Source organism: Cherax quadricarinatus, chromosome 48 (genome assembly GCF_038502225.1).
Source record: "Cherax quadricarinatus isolate ZL_2023a chromosome 48, ASM3850222v1, whole genome shotgun sequence".
Lineage (NCBI taxonomy): Eukaryota > Metazoa > Arthropoda > Malacostraca > Decapoda > Parastacidae > Cherax > Cherax quadricarinatus.
The window spans coordinates 9,474,921-9,497,858 of record NC_091339.1 but is presented as its reverse complement, the minus strand read 5'-3'; the positions used below and the strand labels follow the sequence as shown (position 1 = coordinate 9,497,858).

The 22,938-nt window shown below is 41.1% G+C and overlaps 1 protein-coding gene across 1 annotated transcript in view; it reads right to left on the bottom strand.

Moving 5' to 3' along the window:
* LOC128696187 (protein turtle homolog B-like) overlaps window positions 1-22,938 on the bottom strand; it is a 604,082-nt gene that overhangs the window by 190,600 nt on the left and 390,544 nt on the right. Inside the window, exon 6 of the mRNA XM_070094868.1 lies at window positions 13,338-13,483. Coding sequence (XP_069950969.1) covers window positions 13,338-13,483 — 146 coding nt within the window. The remainder of the gene's footprint in view (window positions 1-13,337; window positions 13,484-22,938) is intronic.

Sequence of the window (22,938 nt, the reverse complement as noted above, 5' to 3'; positions counted from 1 at the left end):
TGGGACGACCCCCGTGTCCATGCTCCCTCTCCATAGGATGGTAAAAGCTCGTGATAGGGGCTTCTTGCAGTTCTTGATGAACACGGAGTTCCATGAGTCTGGCTCTGGGGCAGAGTTTATGGGCATGTCATTTATCGCCTGTTCGAAGTCATTTGGCGTCAGGATAACATCAGATAGGCTTGTGTTAACCAAATTCTGTGGCTCATAAAAAATTCATTTTGATCTTCGACTCTCAGTCTGGTTAGCGGCTTGCTAAAAACTGAGTCATATTGGGACTTGAGTAGCTCACTCATTTCCTTGCTGTCATCTGTGTAGGACCCATCTTGTTTAAGTAGGGGCCCAATTCTGGACGTTGTTCTCGACTTTGATTTGGCATAGGAGAAGAAATACTTTGGGTTTCTTTCGATTTCATTTATGGCTTTTAGTTCTTCCCGCGATTCCTGACTCCTATAAGATTCCTTTAGCTTAAGTTCGATGCTTGTTATTTCTCTGACCAGTGTCTCCCTACGCATTTCAGATATATTGACCTCTTTTAGCCGCTCTGTTATTCTTTTCCGTCGCCTGTAAAGGGAGCGCCGGTCTCTTTCTATTTTACATCTACTCCTCCTTTTTCTTAGAGGAATAAGCCTTGTGCATACATCGAGTGCCACCGAGTTAATCTGTTCTAGGCATAAGTTGGGGTCTGTGTTGCTTAGTATATCTTCCCAGCTTATATCGTGACTAATCTCATTATGTCGGTCTGGGGCTCCGCGCATACATGTCTGAACCTCAATTATGTTGTGATCTGAGTATATTGTTTTTGATATGGTGACATTTCGTATCAGATCATCATTGTTAGTGAAGATGAGGTCTAGTGTATTCTCCAGTCTAGTAGGCTATATTATTTGCTGGTTTAAATTGAATTTTGTGCAGAGATTTAAAAGCTCGTGTGAGTGTGAGTTTTCATCAGAGCTGCCTCCTGGTGTTATTACTGCAACAATATTATTTGCTATATTCCTCCATTTTAGGTGCCTTAAGTTGAAATCCCCCAGGAGCAAGATGTTGGGTGCAGGAGCTGGCAGATTTTCCGGACAGTGGTCAATTTTTAACAGCTGTTCCTGGAATTGCTGGGATGTTGCATCCGGAGGCTTGTAGACTACCACAATGACTAGGTTTTGGTTCTCGATCTTTACTGCTAAAACTTCCACTACATCATTTGAGGCATTAAGCAGTTCTGTGCAAACTAGTGACTCTGCAATGTACAGGCCAACCCCCCCCCCTTTTTTTTTTGCCTGTTCACTCTGTCACATCTGTATTGATTATAACCTGGGATCCATATTTCGTTGTCCAAGTGATCCTTTATGTGGGTCTCAGTGAAAGCTGCGAACATTGCCTTTGCCTCTGCAAGCAGTCCACGGATGAAAGGTATTTTGTTGTTTGTTGCTGGCTTTAGACTCTGTATATTTGCAAAGAAGAATGTCATCGGACTGGTGGTATTGTTGGTACTGGGATGGGGGGATTTTTTTTCCGGCATTAGTATCTGTATCTGTTGGTTTGGAGTGGAGGCCATCGACTGTGGTTCCATTCCAGGAATGACTATTTGGTGTACGATTTCTGCCATTTCCTGCCAGTTTTTTTCCTTCCTGGCACTAAAAAACCTCTCCCTCTTGAGTGGCTGTGGCTACCCAGGTTTTCCCATGGCCTGGATGTTTTGTATCTTTTTATCCCCTTTAGATGGTGTGCCTGGCAATTTAAGCTACAGCACAGTCTTTCCTGTACTGAAGAGGTACACTATAACTGAACGTAATCAGGAGAGGAAAGTAGGCTCAATAGGGAAATTAAATAAGACAAACGCAACTTTAAAAGTGAAGTAGACGCTTTCAAAACTTTCTTAGAGCAAATGAAGAAGATACTGAGTGAGGAAGCTGAGGTAATGAAGGAGAGAGAGAGAGAGAGAGAGAGGCAGATGCGTTAGCGGAGGAGTTTTTTAAAAATAAGGATAATATTTAAGGAAATTAAATATTCATTTGAGTACAAAACTAAATTCGTAGATGGTTATGCAGGAATAATTAAGACAGAATGTGAGAGGCGGCACAGCCAGCACAAGATACTCCTGAAGATGTCAACAACACCTTAGAGAAGGAGAGTTTAGAAGAATTTAACATAAGATTGAATATAGTTTTACGAAATTTACCAGAGACAAGACAGAGATTGATCAACAGGTGTATTAGCTAAGAAATTCACTGCTAGAGCCAATATTAGTCAAGAAATAAAACAGAAGATTGCAAGTAACTTGAAGTTACTGAGGGGAAGCTGTAGGGATAAAACAGTTACTATTTTTGGTTGTGTTGAAGAGGAAATAAACTTACAAACAAAGAGAATAAACGAAGAACAGCAAAACATAAATCAGATAATATGCATTGTGAATTTCAACATTTGAGAAATTTACTGGAAAATATGTGAGACAAACATAAGCTACTGAAAATAACATTTACACAAATTAATCATAAGGAAGAAATTTAGAAAGTTAAGGACATCAAGGAATTAGAGAATTATAAAGATATATAGATGAAACAAGATCTGTCAGACAAGGTGAAAATAAACACTGATAATAGGTTGAATGAGAGAAGAAATGAAGATTTTTTTACAGAGTAACAGGAACATAAAATCCATCAAATGGTTTTTCAAAAACAGTCAAAGGATGGATGAAAATCGTGTTAAAATAAATTGTAAATAGGGCAACAGTGGAAATAATACATTTCTGAAATTTTATACACTAATACAGATTAAGTAATCTTACAAAGATTCTAATTTTGGGATATAAATGAAAAGAAACCTCATATAGTTTTGTCTAACTATAAACCAAACTGATAAATATATTTTAAATGAGGTTGTATTTGACAGAAATTACTCTGGAGAAGAGAAAGTAAGAAAGGAGGAGGAGGATTGCCAATACTTGTATTGGTAAAAGTGTGTCTTCAAGTTAAGAAATTGAAATCCAAAGTACTGAAAATATTGAGAGACAAAAGAAGCGGTGGAGAGATGCAAATGATGTAATTACTGCACTAGCCTTGAAGGATAGTTTTGTAGTGGTCAGTCCCTCACTCTCAAAACTATTTCTACAAGACTGAAGAACTGATCACATATTCACCTCTCCAACACTGCTGCTGCTGTCTTCATATTTAGTCACCTCTGTGTTACATTGAGCGAGACTATTATGAAGAAGATTTTCGTAAATAAAAATGATCAGCTGTTGCACACGTATCTTACTCATCTTCTCGTAAGTTTATATAGTTTTATTTATGATGGGTAAATAAACCTGCTGCCGTCTTCCTTATTATGTTCTGAAGTTTAACTAGATTTCCTTGATATTTTCAGTGTTCCACTAATACTGAAAAAAAAAAATCTTTTTCATGAGATATCACTGCAAGAGTCAATAAGGATTTAGTTTTAAATTGAAGAAAACTTTATTCACATTTTGCTTCCGTTTTGCGTATCATTTTTCATCTGTGTTCGTATGTGCCTAACAGTTGCAATGGTAAATTTCCTAGCCGACTGAATGAATTATAGATGAAAAAAGTAGTATGCCTTGGTCACTATATTTCATGTAATTAAAGTTATTACCAGAAATAATTCGAGTCCAAGTCTGGCTCATCACATCTCAGGTTTCAGAGACAATACTCTGGTTTACATTATAATTAAGAAAACCGGATTGTGTTCATGTATAGAAAGTCCATTATCCAAATGAAAAAAATATTTGAACATTGGATTTATATTCTTTGTGCATTGTCTATGTAACTAACGTTATTTGAAGGCTATACCAAGTAACTAATCATCATTTATAATATTAATTTATTAAATAGTCCCTTATATATCTTAACATAGTTTTAGTTTTTCCATGAACAGTAACACAAAACCGTTGAACTGGAGGTACTTCAGAACAGTTTTCGTAACCGGTTTGACCTGTTTGTTCTCGAGAACATTAAAACCTGATATGTAAAATTAGACATCGCGGAATTACTTGATATAAATCCGCGATATTCATCTTTATTTTTCTGGAAATAAGGCCCAGACTTTTCACTCTCTGACTGATCGGTGTGATGTCCTAACTAACGACCGCTATTATTATTAAAAAAAAAAAAAAAAAAAAAAACACAATACCGTGACTGGAACAATACACAAATAATCCGCACATAGAAGAAAGGAACTTCTCTTTCTCAGTATTTGAATAACTCCTCCACCATACTACCTTCCCCACTACTACCTTCCCCACTACTACCTTCTACCTCCACTACCACCTTCTATCTCCACTACTCCCTTCTTCTCTCCTTGTCGTTAGCGTGACTTTGTATATGGTCCAAGTCGGACCGAAACGTCGTCGTAAGCTCCTATTTAACATGAGATAAATCTATACTTAAAACTAATTGATACTCTTTTGTGTTTTTTATGAGGAAAGAAATGATTGCTAAGAGATAAGCGAATTAAAACTGGGAACATTCAATTTGATCAAAACACTGGTGTCTGCAGTGTATTAACAGATAAACTAACTCTGATTAAAAAATGTTTATTTCTCTTATTTTTTCAGTGCTCTTTAGCATCACTGAAGATTTATCTCACCGAATTTTGGTTTATAATCTTAGAATGGTATAAGTGGAAACAATAATTAAATATTTCTTGGCAAAAACATAGCTAATCTGTAATACTGTGTCACGTAATGTAATAATCAACGTCGTGTCTCTCTCTTCATCACTTTTAACTATACGTAAGTTTCAGTATCGTAATTATTACCCTATGAAAGGATTTTAAAACGGCTAGATGCGTTTTCATGTAAGAACTATCGCCCACATTAGGCCCGAACATAAGCATGAGGGCCAACAGTTGTAACCAAAATCTCTTAGGAGACAGAGAGGTTGACGCTCGCGTTCCGTCGTGAGACTTAGAGGATATAATTCATCCCTCCCGAGAGGTCCAGAATCCCAGGAGCTGGAACTCAGCTTCGTTTAACATTGAAAATATTTATGTAGTAATAATGTGCTAAGAAATCAAACTAACATTAAGTCACACAACTTTCTTGTGTAGTAACTTGGCTACTGTGCAACAATCCATGCTTCTTGTACAGTGACATGGCTACTGTGCAACAATCCATGCTTCTTGTACAGTGACATGGCCACTGAGCAACAATCCATGCTTCTTGTACAGTGACATGGCTACTGTGCAACAATCCATGCTTCTTGTACAGTGACATGGCTACTGTGCAACAATCCATGCTTCTTGTACAGTGACATGGCTACTGTGCAACAATCCATGCTCCATGTACAGTGACATGGCTACTGTGCAACAATCCATGCTCCATGTACAGTGACATGGCTACTGTGCAACAATCCATGCTCCATGTACAGTGACATGGCTACTGTGCAACAATCCATGCTTCTTGTACAGTGACATGGCTACTGTGCAACAATCCATACTTCATGTACAGTGACATAGCTACTGTGCAACAATCCACGCTTCTTATACAGTGACATGGCTACTGTGCAACAATCTTTGCAATCCATGCTTCCTGTACAGTGACATGGCTACTGTGCAACAATCCGTGCTTCTTGTACTGTGACATGGCTACTGTGCAACAATCCATGCTTCATGTACAGTGACATGGCTACTGTGCAACAATCCATGCTTCCTGTACAGTGACATGGCTACTGTGCAACAATCCATGCTTCCTGTACAGTGACATGGCTACTGTGCAACAATCCATGCTTCATGTACAGTGACATGGCTACTGTGCAACAATCCATGCTCCATGTACAGTGACATGGCTACTGTGCAACAATCCATGCTCCATGTACAGTGACATGGCTACTGTGCAACAATCCATGCTCCATGTACAGTGACATGGCTACTGTGCAACAATCCATGCTCCATGTACAGTGACATGGCTACTGTGCAACAATCCATGCTCCATGTACAGTGACATGGCTACTGTGCAACAATCCATGCTTCTTGTACTATCTCGTCCTTTAACACATTAATATCATATTAAACTATTGTAAACTCGGCAAAAAAAAATATGTATATAGTGATAATTAAATTCGCTAGAAATATATTGAGTGTAAATCTGATAAAACGTTGTTTTTTATGGCTGCTGGAACAACATACATATAACCCGCATTTAGCAGACAAACTTATGACTGACTTTTCCATCCGACTCGGACCATTTACAAATCCTAGTTAGATCGAAACGTTGTCATAAGCTTCGGTCTCCTAAGTGCGGGTTATTTGCATAACCAAGAAATTTAGCCAACTTAAAAAAAAAATTATGCAGATTAGTTTTCAGTTTTTCTGTTTTGTGTTAGTAGTTAGAAATAGTTAATTTACAAAAACAAAGTGCCAGAACATGGCAGCTACAGCGACCAACACTACTCAAGTGATAAACTCAGACTAAATAGCGCCTACACAGTCCAGTAACATTCTGAAACTTTCTCTTGGTCTGATAACGACTCCCAATATCCCAATCTTAACAAAATTCATAATTTGGTCTCTATAAGGCAAGAACGAATCCAAATTATTCTAATCACAGAACGAGTGAGACTCGAAGCAGTGGTTATCACACTGGTCTGCGAACTTTAGTACTCCCATCCCCCCCCTCAAGGGAGGTTCCGTGATGCTTGGTGAGGGGCTCTTGATCTAGGGAATTAGATCTCTGCTCCAGTTTCATGAATTGAACCTGAGTGCTTTCCATTAAACTCCCTCCCCCACAGGCGTTGTATAATTCCTACGGGTCATGTGCTCTCCCCCGATAATTAGTGCTCACCCATGATAATAATTTAGGTCTTGCCTGCCAGGAGTTCAAATTCCACCCAGTGATTCATCGTCTCTAGCAAGATCAACTTGAAAATAGATTCTTCACAATGATTTCAAAAATTCGTCGGAGCTCATTACCCTGGCTGTTGAAATGAAGGCGACGTACGAGTCCACAGAAGTTCTATTCAAGCTAAACAAAACAATGACCACAAGTGAGTTATATACTGTGACTTTAATAAGCTTATTGCTTGATTTGTAGGCCCGATGCACCAGACACAGATGCTTCGCTTGCTTGTAAACTAGTGCAGACAACTGTAAAATCAAAGACTGGCCAGCAAGAACCAATTAGTTTCCAGGAGGCTTTATTGTGTAATATGTGCCACTGGCACATCCGCAAAGATTTTTTTTTCGATACTGCACATAAAATTGAGCCCATGGATATTTTTGTAAAATGAAAATTGTTAATAGTGTGGGATTTCTTTACATGAAGTCAGGAAAATTGCCAAAACTGAAAAATGGAAAAAAAAATTGGTCTGCATATTCAGGATTTATTTTCCGATGTAGTTTTCCAGTCACAGATAAACTCAGTGGATCTGGCTACATGTGACGCTGAAAGTACTTCTTCACTTACAATTGGTTTTCTTCCCACCCAATCTTGTTGTGAAGGATGTGCACTGTGTGAAGTTCCCCCAATAACGCAATCTCACACACACACTCAATACGCTGAGGTCAGTGGTCACCTGCGGTCATACCTAAGCTCTGGGAGTTAGTGTGGGGTGTTACCAAGCACTATAGCTTGTTGTAGTGTTTTAAAATCTCAGGTTAAAGTGTTGAAGAAGGAGGTTCTACTTTTTCAGGAGGAAAATAGGAAGCTGAAGCTTCGCCTAGATGAGTTTGGGAGTGAGTGTGAGAAGGATTTAGCTGGTAAGGAGGAAATGGTCACCAGCAGTGACAGTAGCAGCCGCTTTAAGTGGCAAGTGGTTCACAGTTCAGAAAGAAGGAAGATGAGGGTTAACAGAGAAGATGTGAAGGTAGGAAGTCAATTCTCTGTTCTCCAGGACGAGAGCCCTTCAGTGGTTAGTGAGGTTAAAGGTACCACTGATCCCCTTGCTAATCAAGGTAAGAATATTTTAATGGGAGATTCTCAGGTAAGATATATGGACCGTGTTTTTTGTAACAGACAGAATGGTCAGACAGAGGGTGTACCTTCCAGGAGCTGGTGTTGGTGACATAGTCAGCAGGTTGGATAATAATATGGCAGGTAATGGGAATAAGCCCATTATCTCTCTTAGTGCTGGGGGAAATGACATTGGGAAGGGCAGGAGAGAGGAGCTGCTGGATAAGTACAGGTCAGCCATAGAAGTAGTTAGGTCTAAGGGAGGGATCCCAGTCATATGTAGCATCTTGCCTAGAAAGGGAGTGGGCAAAGAATGGATGTCTAGGGCAATTGGTATAAATTGCTGGCTAGACAGGTACTGCAAGGTACTTGCAATCCTATTCATTGATAACTGGGACCTATTCTTTGGCAAACGTGATATGTATGCAAGAGATGGGGTTCATCTCTCTGAGGATGGAGTGGCTGCATTAGCCAATTCGATTGAGAGGGTAATTGATGACTTGTCTAGGAATTTAAACTGATAGGTTATAGAGGTATGGGTGTTTGTGGGAAACAATCAGGCTGCAGCATTAGGGTTAAAAACAGCCGTTATTACCGGGATGCCTCAGGGATATGTTGAAAAGACAATATTCAAAATAAAGTTGCTAGTAATGGCAAATCAGTTGATCAACAAACAAAGAGAGATAGTAGAGGGCAACGAGTGACTAGCTCCCTTAAGGTTTACTATACAAATAGTAGGAGTCAAAGAAATAAGATAGATGAGCTAAGATTACTTGCAAGTGTAGGTAATATAGATATTATTGGTATAACAGAGACCTGATTCAACCTGAAAGAGAAATGCCTTCTGAATGCAACATACAGGGTTATAAACTATTCCACACTGATAGAGTAAACATAAAGGGTGGTGGAGTGGCAGTGTTTATCAAAGAAAATTTAAATTGTCTTAGACATGATATAAGATTAGAAACATCGAACACAGAATCTGTTTGGCTACGGTTTCTCGAGGATCGTGACAAATTAATTCTGGGTGGGATTTATAGGCCCCCAAACCTGATAGGGAGTGCAGTGAGCTGTTATGGGACGAAATTCATAAGGCATCTAGATATGAAAATGTTGTGATAATGGGAGATTTTAACTTTAGACAAATTGATTGGAACAGTGACAGGAAATCTTGAGTCTAGTGAGTTTCTTGATACGGTTCAGGATTGCTTTTTAGAACAGGTTGTGACAGAACCAACTAAAGGAAACAATCTACTTGACTTGGTTCTTGCCAACAAAGAGTCACTAATAATCTTGAGGTTAATGATGAGCTTGGGGAAAGTGATCACAAATCACTTAGTTTTAATATATCATGGAATTACCCAGATAACTGCAATCAAATATGCCCCAGATTTTCGCTTGGCCGACTTCATGGGACTGAAAAATTATCTGGATGGGCTAAATTGGGATGTCCTGACTATGGGTCAGGTAGGTGATCTTGGTTGCCAATATGACGTTTTTCAGAGCATAGTTCTAGCTGCCCAGACAACTTTTGTTCCGAGTAGGGAAATTACATCTAACAAAAATGATCCCAAATGGATGAACAATAGATTGAAACATCTCCTTGGTCAAAAGAGAGGCATATATAGGCGTATCAAAAGAGGGGATGGGCAGTTAAGAAATCAATATATTCAGTTAAAGAGAGAAATAAAGAAAGGAATAAGAAAAGCAAAAAGGGATTATGAGGCTAAGGTCGCAAGGGATTCAAAGACTAACCCAAAAGGGTTCTTTCAGGTATGCAGAAGTAAGATTAAGGGCAAGATTGGCCCACTTATGAGTAACTCTGGTCAGATTACCGACAGTGATAAGGATATGTGAGAGATTCTTAATACCTACTTCCTCTCAGTTTTCACCCAGGAAAATAGTAGCGATAATCCTGAAATAATAGATTATGTAGAACAGGATGATAAACTATTTACGATTGCGGTAACTAGTGACATGGTCCTCAGACAAATAGAGAAACTAAAACCTAACAAATCCCCAGGTCCTGATGAACTGTTTGCAAGGGTGTTAAAGGAATGCAAAGAGGAACTTAGCATACCTTTGGCTGATCTTTTTAACATATCACTACAAACTGGCATAGTGCCTGATAAGTGGAAAATGGCAAACGTAATACCTATTTACAAGGCAGGTGAAAGGTCCTTAGCGTCGTACTATAGACCAATAAGCCTTACCTCCATAGTGGGAAAATTTATGGAATCAATAATTGCCGAAGCCATTCGTAGCCATCTTGATAGGCACAGATTGATTAATGAATCTCAACACGATTTTACAAAGGGGCGTTCCTGTCTTACGAATTTACTAACATTTTTCACTAAGGTGTTTGAGGATGTAGATCATGGTAATGAATATGATACTGTGTATATGGACTTCAGTAAGGCTTTCGGTAGAGTTCCACATCACAGGATATTGAGGAAACTTAAGGCACACGGAATAGGAGGAGAATTTTTTCCTGGTAGGGGCATGGCTGACAAATAGGCAGCAGAGAGTTTGCATAAATGGGGAGAAATCAGAATGGGGGCACGTCACAAGCGGTGTTCCTCAGGGGTCAGTGTTCACAATTTACATAAACGACATAGATGAGGGAATAAATAGCGACATAAGCAAATTTGCTGATGACACCAAAATAGGCAGTCCAATTCATTCTAATGAGGACACTAGATCACTCCAGGATGATTCGAATAGACTGATGCAATGGTCGGAGAAGTGGCAGATGCAGTTTAATATTGACAAATGCAAAGTTCTAAATGTTGGACAGGAAAATAACCATGCGACATATAAACTATATGTAGATCTTAATACTACTGATTGCGAAAAGGATTTAGTTCTGGTTAACAGTAATCTAAAACCAAGACAACAGTGCATTAGTGTTCGCAATAAAGCTAACAGAATTCTTGGCTTCATATCTAGAAGTATAAATAATAGAAGTCCTCAGGTTGTTCTTCAACTCTATATATCCTTGGTTAGGCCTCATCTAGATTATGCTGCTCAGTTCTGGTCACCGTATTACAGAATGGATATAAATGCTCTGGAAAACATACAGAGGAGGATAACAAAGATGATCCCATGTATCAGAAATCTTCCCTGTGAGGATAGACTGAGGGCCCTGAATCTGCACTCTCTCAAAAGGCGTAGAATTGGGAATGATATGATCGAGGTGTATAAATGGAAAAGAGGAATAAATAAAGAGGATGTAAATAGCGTGCTGAAAATTTCCATCCAAGACAGGACTCGCAGCAATGGTTTCAAGTTGGAAAAATTTAGATTCAGGAAGGATATAGGAAAGCACTGGTTTGGTAATAGAGTTGTGGATGAGTGGAACAAACTCCCGAGTACAGTTATTGAGGCTAAAATATATTATTGAGGCTAATATGTTAGATAAATACATGAGTGGGTGTGAGTTGGACCTGACTAGCTTGTGCTGCTGGGTCTGGTGAGTGGAGGTGACCGGACTGGGTGGGTCATTGGGCTTATCCGGGGGAGGGGGACATGGACCTGCTCCGCATTGGTCAGTAGGCCTGTTGCAGTGTTCCTTCTTTCTTATGTTCTTATGTTCCTCCAGTGGAGTAAGACTATCAGGAACTTTTCACCTCCATCACGATGGGAAATTTCTCCTGCTTTCTACGGTGAATCACAAAGAGGAAGTGCTCGAAGCATTTCTAAACAATTAATGTGTACCTTATGTAATGTTTGTGCTGATTAATATGCCTAACACAAAATATTTATAATAGGCTATGAGAATAAAGTGTAATGAACACTTGTCAATGCTCAATAATAACTCGAATGGGCTATATATTTACAAATATATAGTTGTGAAATGTGTTTGATTTTTTATATAAATAATGTTGGTAGGTAAGACACATAGGCAACAGTTAGGCAACTTTATTCCGAAACGTTTCGCCTACACAGTAGGCTTCTTCAGTCGAATACAGAAAGTAGGCAGGAACAGTAGAGATGTGAAGACGATGTAATCAGTCCATCACCCTTGAAGTCGTAGAATTTGAGGTTGCCAGTCCCTCGGCCTGGAGAAGTGAACTGAACTTCTCCAGGCCGAGGGACTGACAACCTCAAATTCTACGACTTCAAGGGTGATGGACTGATTACATCGTCTTCACATCTCTACTGTTCCTGCCTACTTTCTGTATTCGACTGAAGAAGCCTACTGTGTAGGCGAAACGTTTCGGAATAAAGTTGCCTAACTGTTGCCTATGTGTCTTACCTGCCAACCTGTCGGTATTGTATACCATTTTGATGTTCATAAATAATGTTGATAACTCTGTGAATGAAAATGGTATACAATACCGATAGGTTGATAAGACACACGTGCAACAGTTAGGTATCTTTATTTCGAAACATTTCGCCTATACAGTAGGCTTCTTCAGTCGAGTACATGAGCTGGCAGAAACAGAAGAGATGTGACGACGATGTAATCAGTCCATTACCCTTGAAGACGTGGTTTTGAGGTGGTCAGTCCCTCATCCTGGAGAAGTTTTGATCCATAGTCTGGAACAATGTGACGTTGAAGCAACTTCACAATGATTACATTCTTTCTTCTACTAGTGGACTCCGCCTCACCTTCTGGCAGTATACAAGTCAACATATTGCTTCTTCAGCTTCACACAGTTTCAGATTATTTAGTAAAACTCTTCTCCAGGCTGAGGGACTGATCACCCCAAATCTGCGTCTTCAAGGGTGATGGACTGATTACATCGTCTTCACATCTCTTCTGTTTCTGCCAACTCTTCTGTACTTACCTGAAGAAGTCTAATGTATAGGCGAAACGTTTCAGAATAAAGATACCAAACAGTTGCACATGTGTCTTGCTTAAAACAAATCTGTAACTAAAACCCTTGACGTACAGGATTAATTCTGACTTGAAATTTAGAATCAACGTACTCGACCACACATTCATTTATCTCATTAGCAGAAGAAAATTAATTTTCTTTAGTTCTCCAGTGATATTTGAGATAATATAGTACCCAGTTTTTCAAGCAGTGTTGTATATGTTTCACACAGGAAATGTAACACGAACTAAAATGTATTAAAGTGTCATATCTGAGGTGGCACATGGGAATTAAATTAACTGTTTTTGTGTGTGTGAAGGTTTCCTCCTGTACAAGAACGTGGTAGTTGTTCATCACCCCTGTCTGTGGAGGCAGCAAAGAGGAACCTACCTATCTCTTTTGGAACGAGGGAGACCGTTAGCATCTTTGCATGTGCATGCACGAAGATGAATGAGTCAGGGTCAATACTTACCTCCTTCCCATGCGGCATCCCTGTGTATAGAGACAGCGAGGAGTCAGAGCCAGAACTTACCTTCTTCGAATGAACGAGTGAATTCCTCAGCATCGATGTGTGTGTGTGGATACAACTATGTGAAGGAGTTATGGTTACCACCTACCTCCTTCTCCGCAGGTACAGGGGAGTCTCGCATCATCCAGGTGAGGAGGGCAGAGGGTCTGGAGCCTCGCGAGGTACAGCGGAGACGCAAGTGCTCCCCCTCTCTGGCTACGGCTGGTCCACTGATGATCACACTCGTTGGTAATACTGAAGCACACACACAACACTTTATTATATTACTGAATTATTATGCTCATCCGAAAATAATTTAACAGATACAACAAAATCGGAGGTTGTGATTTTTGTCTGACAACAATAAATGAACAACAGCAGTGTTATACTGTTCCTAGCAACTAATATGATTTACACTGAATACGGTGAAGACAAAAGAATTATTAGAAGTGTTTCAGATGCTGTCACACGACCTGACAGAGGTACGCCTAGGAAAACACCGAACAAACCCACACGAGCAATTGTACATCTCTGGGTTGGGTTCCAACAACGTCACGAAGTCCAAGAGCTGTAGATCAAAATCATCGAGAGGGCCAGGAGCCGGTGATCAACACAAACAAGTGCCCCAGAGCTGAAGATCAATAGTATCAAGTTGCCCAATAGTTGATCAACACTGTCAAGAGAGCCAGAAGCCAGAGATCAATTATAAAGAGGCCCGGAAATCCGAAATTAACAGTCATGAGGCTCAAAAGCCGGAGATCAACACTCTCAAGAGGCCCAGGAGCTGGAACTCATCCCCACTTGTCATAAAGAAAATATTTATTTAGCAGAAAATGAAGACGTGAACTGGTGAGGATGTAACATTGTGCAACCATCCATGCTGCATGAAACAACCATCCATGCTGCATGAAACAACCATCCATGCTGCATGAAACAACCATCCATGCTGCATGAAACAACCATCCATGCTGCATGAAACAACCATCCATGCTGCATGAAACAACCATCCATGCTTCATGAAACAACCATCCATGCTTCATGAAACAACCATCCATGCTTCATGAAACAACCATCCATGCTTCATGAAACAACCATCCATGCTGCATGAAACAACCATCCATGCTTCATGAAACAACCATCCATGCTTCATGAAACAATCATCCATGCTTCTTGAAACAACCATCCATGCTTCTTGAAACAACCATCCATGCTGCATGAAGCAACCATCCATGCTTCATGAAACAACCATCCATGCTTCATGAAACAACCATCCATGCTTCATGAAACAACCATCCATGCTTCATGAAACAACCATCCATGCTTCATGAAACAACCATCCATGCTTCATGAAACAACCATCCATGCTGCATGAAACAACCATCCATGCTGCATGAAACAACCATCCATGCTGCATGAAACCATCCATACTGCATGAAACAACCATCCATGCTGCATGAAACAACCATCCATGCTTCATGAAACAACCATCCATGCTTCATGAAACAACCATCCATGCTGCATGAAACAACCATCCATGCTGCATGAAACAACCATCCATGCTTCATGAAACAACCATCCATGCTTCATGAAACAACCATCCATGCTTCATGAAACAACCATCCATGCTTCTTGAAACAACCATCCATGCTTCATGAAACAACCATCCATGCTGCATGAAACAACCATCCATGCTTCTTGAAACAACCATCCATGCTTCTTGAAACAACCATCCATGCTTCATGAAACAACCATCCATGCTTCATGAAACAACCATCCATGCTTCATGAAACAACCATCCATGCTTCATGAAACAACCATCCATGCGTCTTGAAACAACCATCCATGCTTCATGAAACAACCATCCATGCTTCTTGAAACAACCATCCATGCTTCTTGAAACAACCATCCATGCTTCATGAAACAACCATCCATGCTTCTTAAAACAACCATCCATGCTTCATGAAACAACCATCCATTCTTCATGAAACAACCATCCATTCTTCATGAAACAACCATCCATGCTTCATGAAACAACCATCCATTCTTCATGAAACAACCATCCATGCTTCATGGAACAACCATCCATGCTGCATGAAACAACCATCCATGCTTCATGAAACAACCATCCATGCTTCATGAAACAACCATCCCTGCTTCATGAAACAACCATCCATGCTTCATGAAACCATCCATGCTTCATGAAACAACCATCCATGCTTCATGAAACAACCATCCATGCTTCATGAAACAACCATCCATGCTTCATGAAACAACCATCCATGCTTCATGAAACAACCATCCATGCTTCATGAAACAACCATCCATGCTTCATGAAACAACCATCCATGCTTCATGAAACAACCATCCATGCTTCTTGAAACAACCATCCATGCTGCATGAAGCAACCATCCATGCTTCATGAAACAACCATCCATGCTTCATGAAACAACCATCCATGCTTCATGAAACAACCATCCATGCTTCATGAAACAACCATCCATGCTTCTTGAAACAACCATCCATCCATTCTTCATGAAACAACCATCCATGCTTCTTGAAACAACCATCCATTCTTCATGAAACAACCATCCATTCTTCATGAAACAACCATCCATGCTTCTTGAAACAACCATCCATGCTTCTTGAAACAACCATCCATGCTTCTTGAAGCAACCATCCATGCTTCTTGAAGCAACCATCCATGCTTCTTGAAGCAACCATCCATGCTTCTTGAAGCAACCATCCATGCTTCTTGAAACAACCATCCATTCATGAAACAACCATCCATTCATGAAACAACCATCCATTCTTCATGAAACAACCATCCATTCTTCATGAAACAACCATCCATGCTTCTAGAAACAACCATCCATTCTTCATGAAACAACCATCCATGTTTCTTGAAGCAACCATCCATGCTTCTTGAAGCAACCATCCATGCTTCTTGAAGCAACCATCCATGCTTCTTGAAGCAACCATCCATGCTTCTTGAAGCACCCATCCATGCTTCTTGAAACAACCATCCATGCTTCATGAAACAACCATCCATGCTTCTTGAAACAACCATCCATGCTTCTTGAAACAACCATCCATGCTTCTTGAAACAACCATCCATGCTTCTTGAAACAACCATCCATGATTCATGAAGCAACATTCCATGATTCATGAAGCACCCATCCATGCTTCTTGAAACAACCATCCATGCTTCTTGAAACAACCATCCATGCTTCTTGAAACAACCATCCATGCTTCTTGAAACAACCATCCATGCTTCTTGAAACAACCATCCATGCTTCTTGAAACAACCATCCATGCTTCTTGAAACTACCATCCATGCTTCTTGAAACAACCATCCATGCTTCTTGAAACAACCATCCATGATTCATGAAGCAACATTCCATGATTCATGAAACAACCATCCATAATTCACGAATCCACCCTCCATGCTTTATGAAGGAAGAACTGCTGTCATGGTCAACTGCTAGCATGGTCTACTGCTATCATGAACTATCATGGTTTACTGCTATCATGGTTTAGTGTTATCATGGTTTAGTGTTATCATGGTTTAGTGTTATCATGGTTTAGTGCTATCATGGACTTCTGCTATCATGGTCTACTGCTATCATGGTTTAGTGCTATCATGGTTTAGTGCTATCATGGTTTAGTGCTATCATGGTTTAGTGCTATCATGGACTTCTGCTATCATGGTCTACTGCTATCATGGTTTAAAGCTATCATGGACTTCTGCTATCATCGTCTAGTGCTATCATGGACTACTGCTATCATGATAATACTGTATTACTGTTGAGGTAGTGGTGTATTGCTGTTAATGTATTGGGGATTTGCTGTTGAGGTAGTGATGTATTACTGTAGAGGGGGTGATGTATTGCTATGGTATAATTGCTGTTATTAAGTACTTCTGTATTTCCGTTGTATAATGCCCCGGAAATACATGAGAGGAAGGAAGGCACATAGTACCAGCATCAGTGTGTAATCTCTGCAACAGTACTGTTGGACAGGGATAATGATATTCTGATCTACGCTTTGCACTAGTTCCTGCTTTAACTACTCTTTATAACTGTTCCAGCTTTTGTAAACTTCTGTTGCACGAATAACAGAAAAAAGGCACAATACCGTGACTGGAACGATGCACATAGAAGAGAGGTGCTTACGACGACGTTTCGGTCCGACTTGGACCATTTACAAAGTCACACTAACGGGGAATATATAGGGGGGAAGTGGTAGTGGAAGCAGCAGCAGCAGCAGTCGCCGCCGCCGCCGCCGCCGCAGCAGCAGCAGCAGCAGCAGCAGCAGGAGGTGGAAGGAAGTAGTGGTGGGGAAGTAAGGAGGAGAAGCCAGTCAAATACTAAGAGAGGGGAGCACTGCAAGGGAGCTAGGTGCCCACAAGGGAGCTAGGTGCCCACAAGGGAGCTAGGTGCCCACAGAGGGAGAGCGAGAACACAGAGGTGGGGGGGGGGGTAAATAATACAATAAATAATGAAGGAACAGAAACAAGGCAGAGGAAAGAAAGACAACCCAGAAGAGAAAGAGGAAAGGGGAAGAGGGAGAAGAAGAAAGGAGGAATCAGGTTAAGTCACGGGTGTTCTGAAGTTTGGAGCATTTTACAATGTAGTGGGAGAGGAAGGCATCTACAGAGACGAAGCCAGGACTAAGATTTATACATTGTAAAATGCTCCAAACTTCAGAACACCCGTGACTTAACCTGATTCCTCCTATTTCTTCTTCTCCCTCTTCCCCTTTCCTCTTTCCTTTTTCTCTTCTGGGTTATCTTTCTTCTGCCTTTTTTCTGTTTCTTCATTATTTATTTTATTATTTACCCCCCCCACCTCTGTGTTCTCGCTCTCCCTCTGTGGGCACCTAGCTCCCTTGTGGGCACCTAGCTCCCTTGCAGTGCTCCCCTCTCTTAGTATGTGACTGGCTCCTCCTCCTTACTTCCCCACCACTACTTCCACCTCTGCTGCTGCTAATACTACTACTACTACTAATACTAATACTACTACTACTAATACTAATACTACTACTACTACTACTAATACTACTACTACTAATACTACTACTAATACTACTACTAAATAATAATACTAATACTAATACTACTACTACTAATACTACTACTAATACTACTACTACTAATACTACTAATACTACTACTAATACCACTACTACTACTACTTCCCGCCTATATATACCCGTCCTGCTCTACTTCTTGCTAGTGTGACTTTGTAAATGATCCAAGTCGGACCGAAACGTCGTCATAAGCTCCTCTCTTCATTGTACGGGATATTTGTATATCTATTGCACGTTTGTAATTGCATAAATAACACATGTGGAAAGTTTCATGAAAGTAGGTCCAAAACGAAAAACTGGTATTGGACGCGTGTCAACCTTTGAACCAGGTTCCTCTCTATTAACTTCAAAATATTGCAGTTGACAGTCCTAATTGAAACAACACACGATAAAGCATTTTTCTACGTTAATATATAATTCCGCCTGAATCGCGTTCATAAAATAACTGATAAAATGATCCCAGAATGTAAAAAAAATATTTAAAAAAAATATATACATTTCTAGAGCTACACAGTATATAGGTTTAAAAATTAATAAAGTACCTCTGTAATTACAGGAGTAATTATAACTTAAGAACGTAAACAACACACGAGGTGAGAAACACATGAATGTGTTGTAGATGTAAGTGATGTGAGTAGCGAGTAATGCTCATACCAGTCTTACTAGTGAGTACTGCTAACACCAGTCTTACTAGTGAGTACTGCTAACACCAGTCCTACTAGTGAGTACTGCTAACACCAGTCCTATTAGTGAGTAGTTTTAACACCAGTTCTACTAGTGAGTCCTCAAACCAGTCCTACTAGTGAGTACTGCTCACATCGGTCTTAATAGCGAGTACTGCTAACACCAGTCCTACTAGTGAGTACTGCATACAAGTCTTATTAGTGAGTACTGCTCACACCAGACATACTGGTGAGTACTACTCACACCAGTCTTACTGGTGAGTACTGCATGCAAGTCTTACTATTGAGTACTGCTCACACCAGACTTGCCGGTGAGTCCTGCTCACACCAGTCCTACTAGTGAGTACTGCATACAACAGTCTTACTAGTGAGAGCTGTTCACACCAGACTTACCGGTGAGTCCTGCTCACACCAGTCCTACTAGTGAGTCCTGCTCACGCCAGTCTTACTGGTGAGTACTGCTCACACCAGTCTTACTGGTGAGTACTGCTCACACCAGTCTTACTGGTGAGTACTGCTCACACCAGTCTTACTGGTGAGTACTGCTCACACCAGTCTTACTGGTGAGTACTGCTCACACTAGTCTTACTGGTGAGTACTGCTCACACCAGTCTTACTGGTGAGTACTGCTCACACCAGTCTTCCTGGTGAGTACTGCTCACACCAGTCTTACTGGTGAATACTGCTCACACCAGTCTTACTGGTGAGTACTGCTCACACCAGTCTTACTGGTGAGTACTGCTCACACCAGTCTTACTGGTGAGTACTGCTCACACCAGTCTTAGTGGTGAGTACTGCTCACACCAGTCTTACTGGTGAGTACTGCTCACACCAGTCTTACTGGTGAGTACTGCTCACACCAGTCTTACTGGTGAGTACTGCTCACACCAGTCTTACTGGTGAGTACTGCTCACACCAGTCTTACTGGTGAGTACTGCTCACACCAGTCTTACTGGTGAGTACTGCTCACACCAGTCTTACTGGTGAGTACTGCTCACACCAGTCTTACTGGTGAGTACTGCTCACACCAGTCTTACTGGTGAGTACTGCTCACACCAGTCTTACTGGTGAGTACTGCTCACACCAGTCTTACTGGTGAGTACTGCTCACACCAGTCTTACTGGTGAGTACTGCTCACACCAGTCTTACTGGTGAGTACTGCTCACACCAGTCTTACTGGTGAGTACTGTTCACACCAGTCTTCCTAGTGAGTACTGCTCACACCAGTCTTCCTAGTGAGTACTGCTCACACCAGTCTTACTGGTGAGTACTGCTCACACCAGTCTTAATGGTGAGTACTGCTCACACCAGTCTTACTGGTGAGTACTGCTCGCACCAGTCTTACTGGTGAGTACTGCTCGCACCAGTCTTACTGGTGAGTACTGCTCGCACCAGTCTTACTAATGAGTACTGCTCACACCAGTCTTCCTAGTGAGTACTGCTCACACCAGTCTTCCTAGTGAGTACTGCTCACACCAGTCTTCCTAGTGAGTACTGCTCACACCAGTCTTCCTAGTGAGTACTGCTCACACCAGTCCTAGTGAGTACTGCTCACACCAGTCCTAGTGAGTACTGCTCACAACAGTCCTAGTGAGTACTGCTCACAACAGTCCTAGTGAGTACTGCTCACACCAGTCCTAGTGAGTACTGCTCACACCAGTCCTAGTGAGTACTGCTCACAACAGTCCTAGTGAGTACTGCTAACAACAGTCCTAGTGAGTACTGCTCACAACAGTCCTAGTGAGTACTGCTCACAACAGTCCTAGTGAGTACTGCTAACAACAGTCCTAGTGAGTACTGCTAACAACAGTCCTAGTGAGTACTGCTAACAACAGTCCTAGTGAGTACTGCTCACACCAGTCCTAGTGAGTACTGCTCACAACAGTCCTAGTGAGTACTGCTAACAACAGTCCTAGTGAGTACTGCTCACAACAGTCCTAGTGAGTACTGCTCACAACAGTCCTAGTGAGTACTGCTAACAACAGTCCTAGTGAGTACTGCTAACAACAGTCCTAGTGAGTACTGCTCACACCAGTCCTAGTGAGTACTGCTAACAACAGTCCTAGTGAGTACTGCTCACACCAGTCCTAGTGAGTACTGCTCACAACAGTCCTAGTGAGTACTGCTCACAACAGTCCTAGTGAGTACTGCTAACAACAGTCCTAGTGAGTACTGCTAACAACAGTCCTAGTGAGTACTGCTCACAACAGTCCTAGTGAGTACTGCTAACAACAGTCCTAGTGAGTACTGCTAACAACAGTCCTAGTGAGTACTGCTCACACCAGTCCTAGTGAGTACTGCTCACAACAGTCCTAGTGAGTACTGCTCACAACAGTCCTAGTGAGTACTGCTAACAACAGTCCTAGTGAGTACTGCTAACAACAGTCCTAGTGAGTACTGCTAACAACAGTCCTAGTGAGTACTGCTCACAACAGTCCTAGTGAGTACTGCTCACAACAGTCCTAGTGAGTACTGCTAACAACAGTCCTAGTGAGTACTGCTCACACCAGTCCTAGTGAGTACTGCTCACAACAGTCCTAGTGAGTACTGCTCACAACAGTCCTAGTGAGTACTGCTAACAACAGTCCTAGTGAGTACTGCTAACAACAGTCCTAGTGAGTACTGCTCACACCAGTCCTAGTTGAGTACTGCTAACAACAGTCCTAGTGAGTACTGCTAACAACAGTACTAGTGAGTACTGCTCACAACAGTACTAGTGAGTACTGCTAACAACAGTCCTAGTGAGTACTGCTAACAACAGTACTAGTGAGTACTGCTCACAACAGTCCTAGTGAGTACTGCTAACAACAGTCCTAGTGAGTACTGCTAACAACAGTCCTAGTGAGTACTGCTCACACCAGTCCTAGTGAGTACTGCTCACACCAGTCCTAGTGAGTACTGCTCACAACAGTCCTAGTGAGTACTGCTCACAACAGTCCTAGTGAGTACTGCTCACAACAGTCCTAGTGAGTACTGCTCACAACAGTCCTAGTGAGTACTGCTCACAACAGTCCTAGTGAGTACTGCTCACAACAGTCCTAGTGAGTACTGCTCACAACAGTCCTAGTGAGTACTGCTCACAACAGTCCTAGTGAGTACTGCTAACAACAGTCCTAGTGAGTACTGCTCACACCAGTCCTAGTGAGTACTGCTCACAACAGTCCTAGTGAGTACTGCTAACAACAGTACTAGTGAGTACTGCTCACAACAGTACTAGTGAGTACTGCTAACAACAGTTCTAGTGAGTACTGCTAACAACAGTACTAGTGAGTACTGCTCACAACAGTCCTAGTGAGTACTGCTCACAACAGTCCTAGTGAGTACTGCTCACAACAGTCCTAGTGAGTACTGCTCACAACAGTACTAGTGAGTACTGCTCACAACAGTCCTAGTGAGTACTGCTAACAACAGTACTTGTGAGTACTGCTCACAACAGTCCTAGTGAGTACTGCTAACAACAGTCCTAGTGAGTACTGCTCACACCAGTCCTAGTGAGTACTGCTCACACCAGTCCTAGTGAGTACTGCTAACAACAGTCCTAGTGAGTACTGCTAACAACAGTCCTAGTGAGTACTGCTAACAACAGTCCTAGTGAGTACTGCTAACAACAGTCCTAGTGAGTACTGCTCACAACAGTCCTAGTGAGTACTGCTCACAACAGTCCTACTAGTGTTATGCAAACAAAATCAAAATAAAAAAATAAGTAAATACATAAATAGGGTAAATACATAAGATTCATTAATACATAAATAAGATAAATGCATAAATAAGCTAAAAACATAAATGCATAAATAAGATAAATACACATTACATAAATAAATATATACATATATAATACAGTAGGTCTTGATTAGTGCAAACAATTAATCCCGTGAAGTTGCATTATCCGAATTATATGTAATTTTGGCGCACGATTTGAAGAGTTTAGGGAAAAAATTA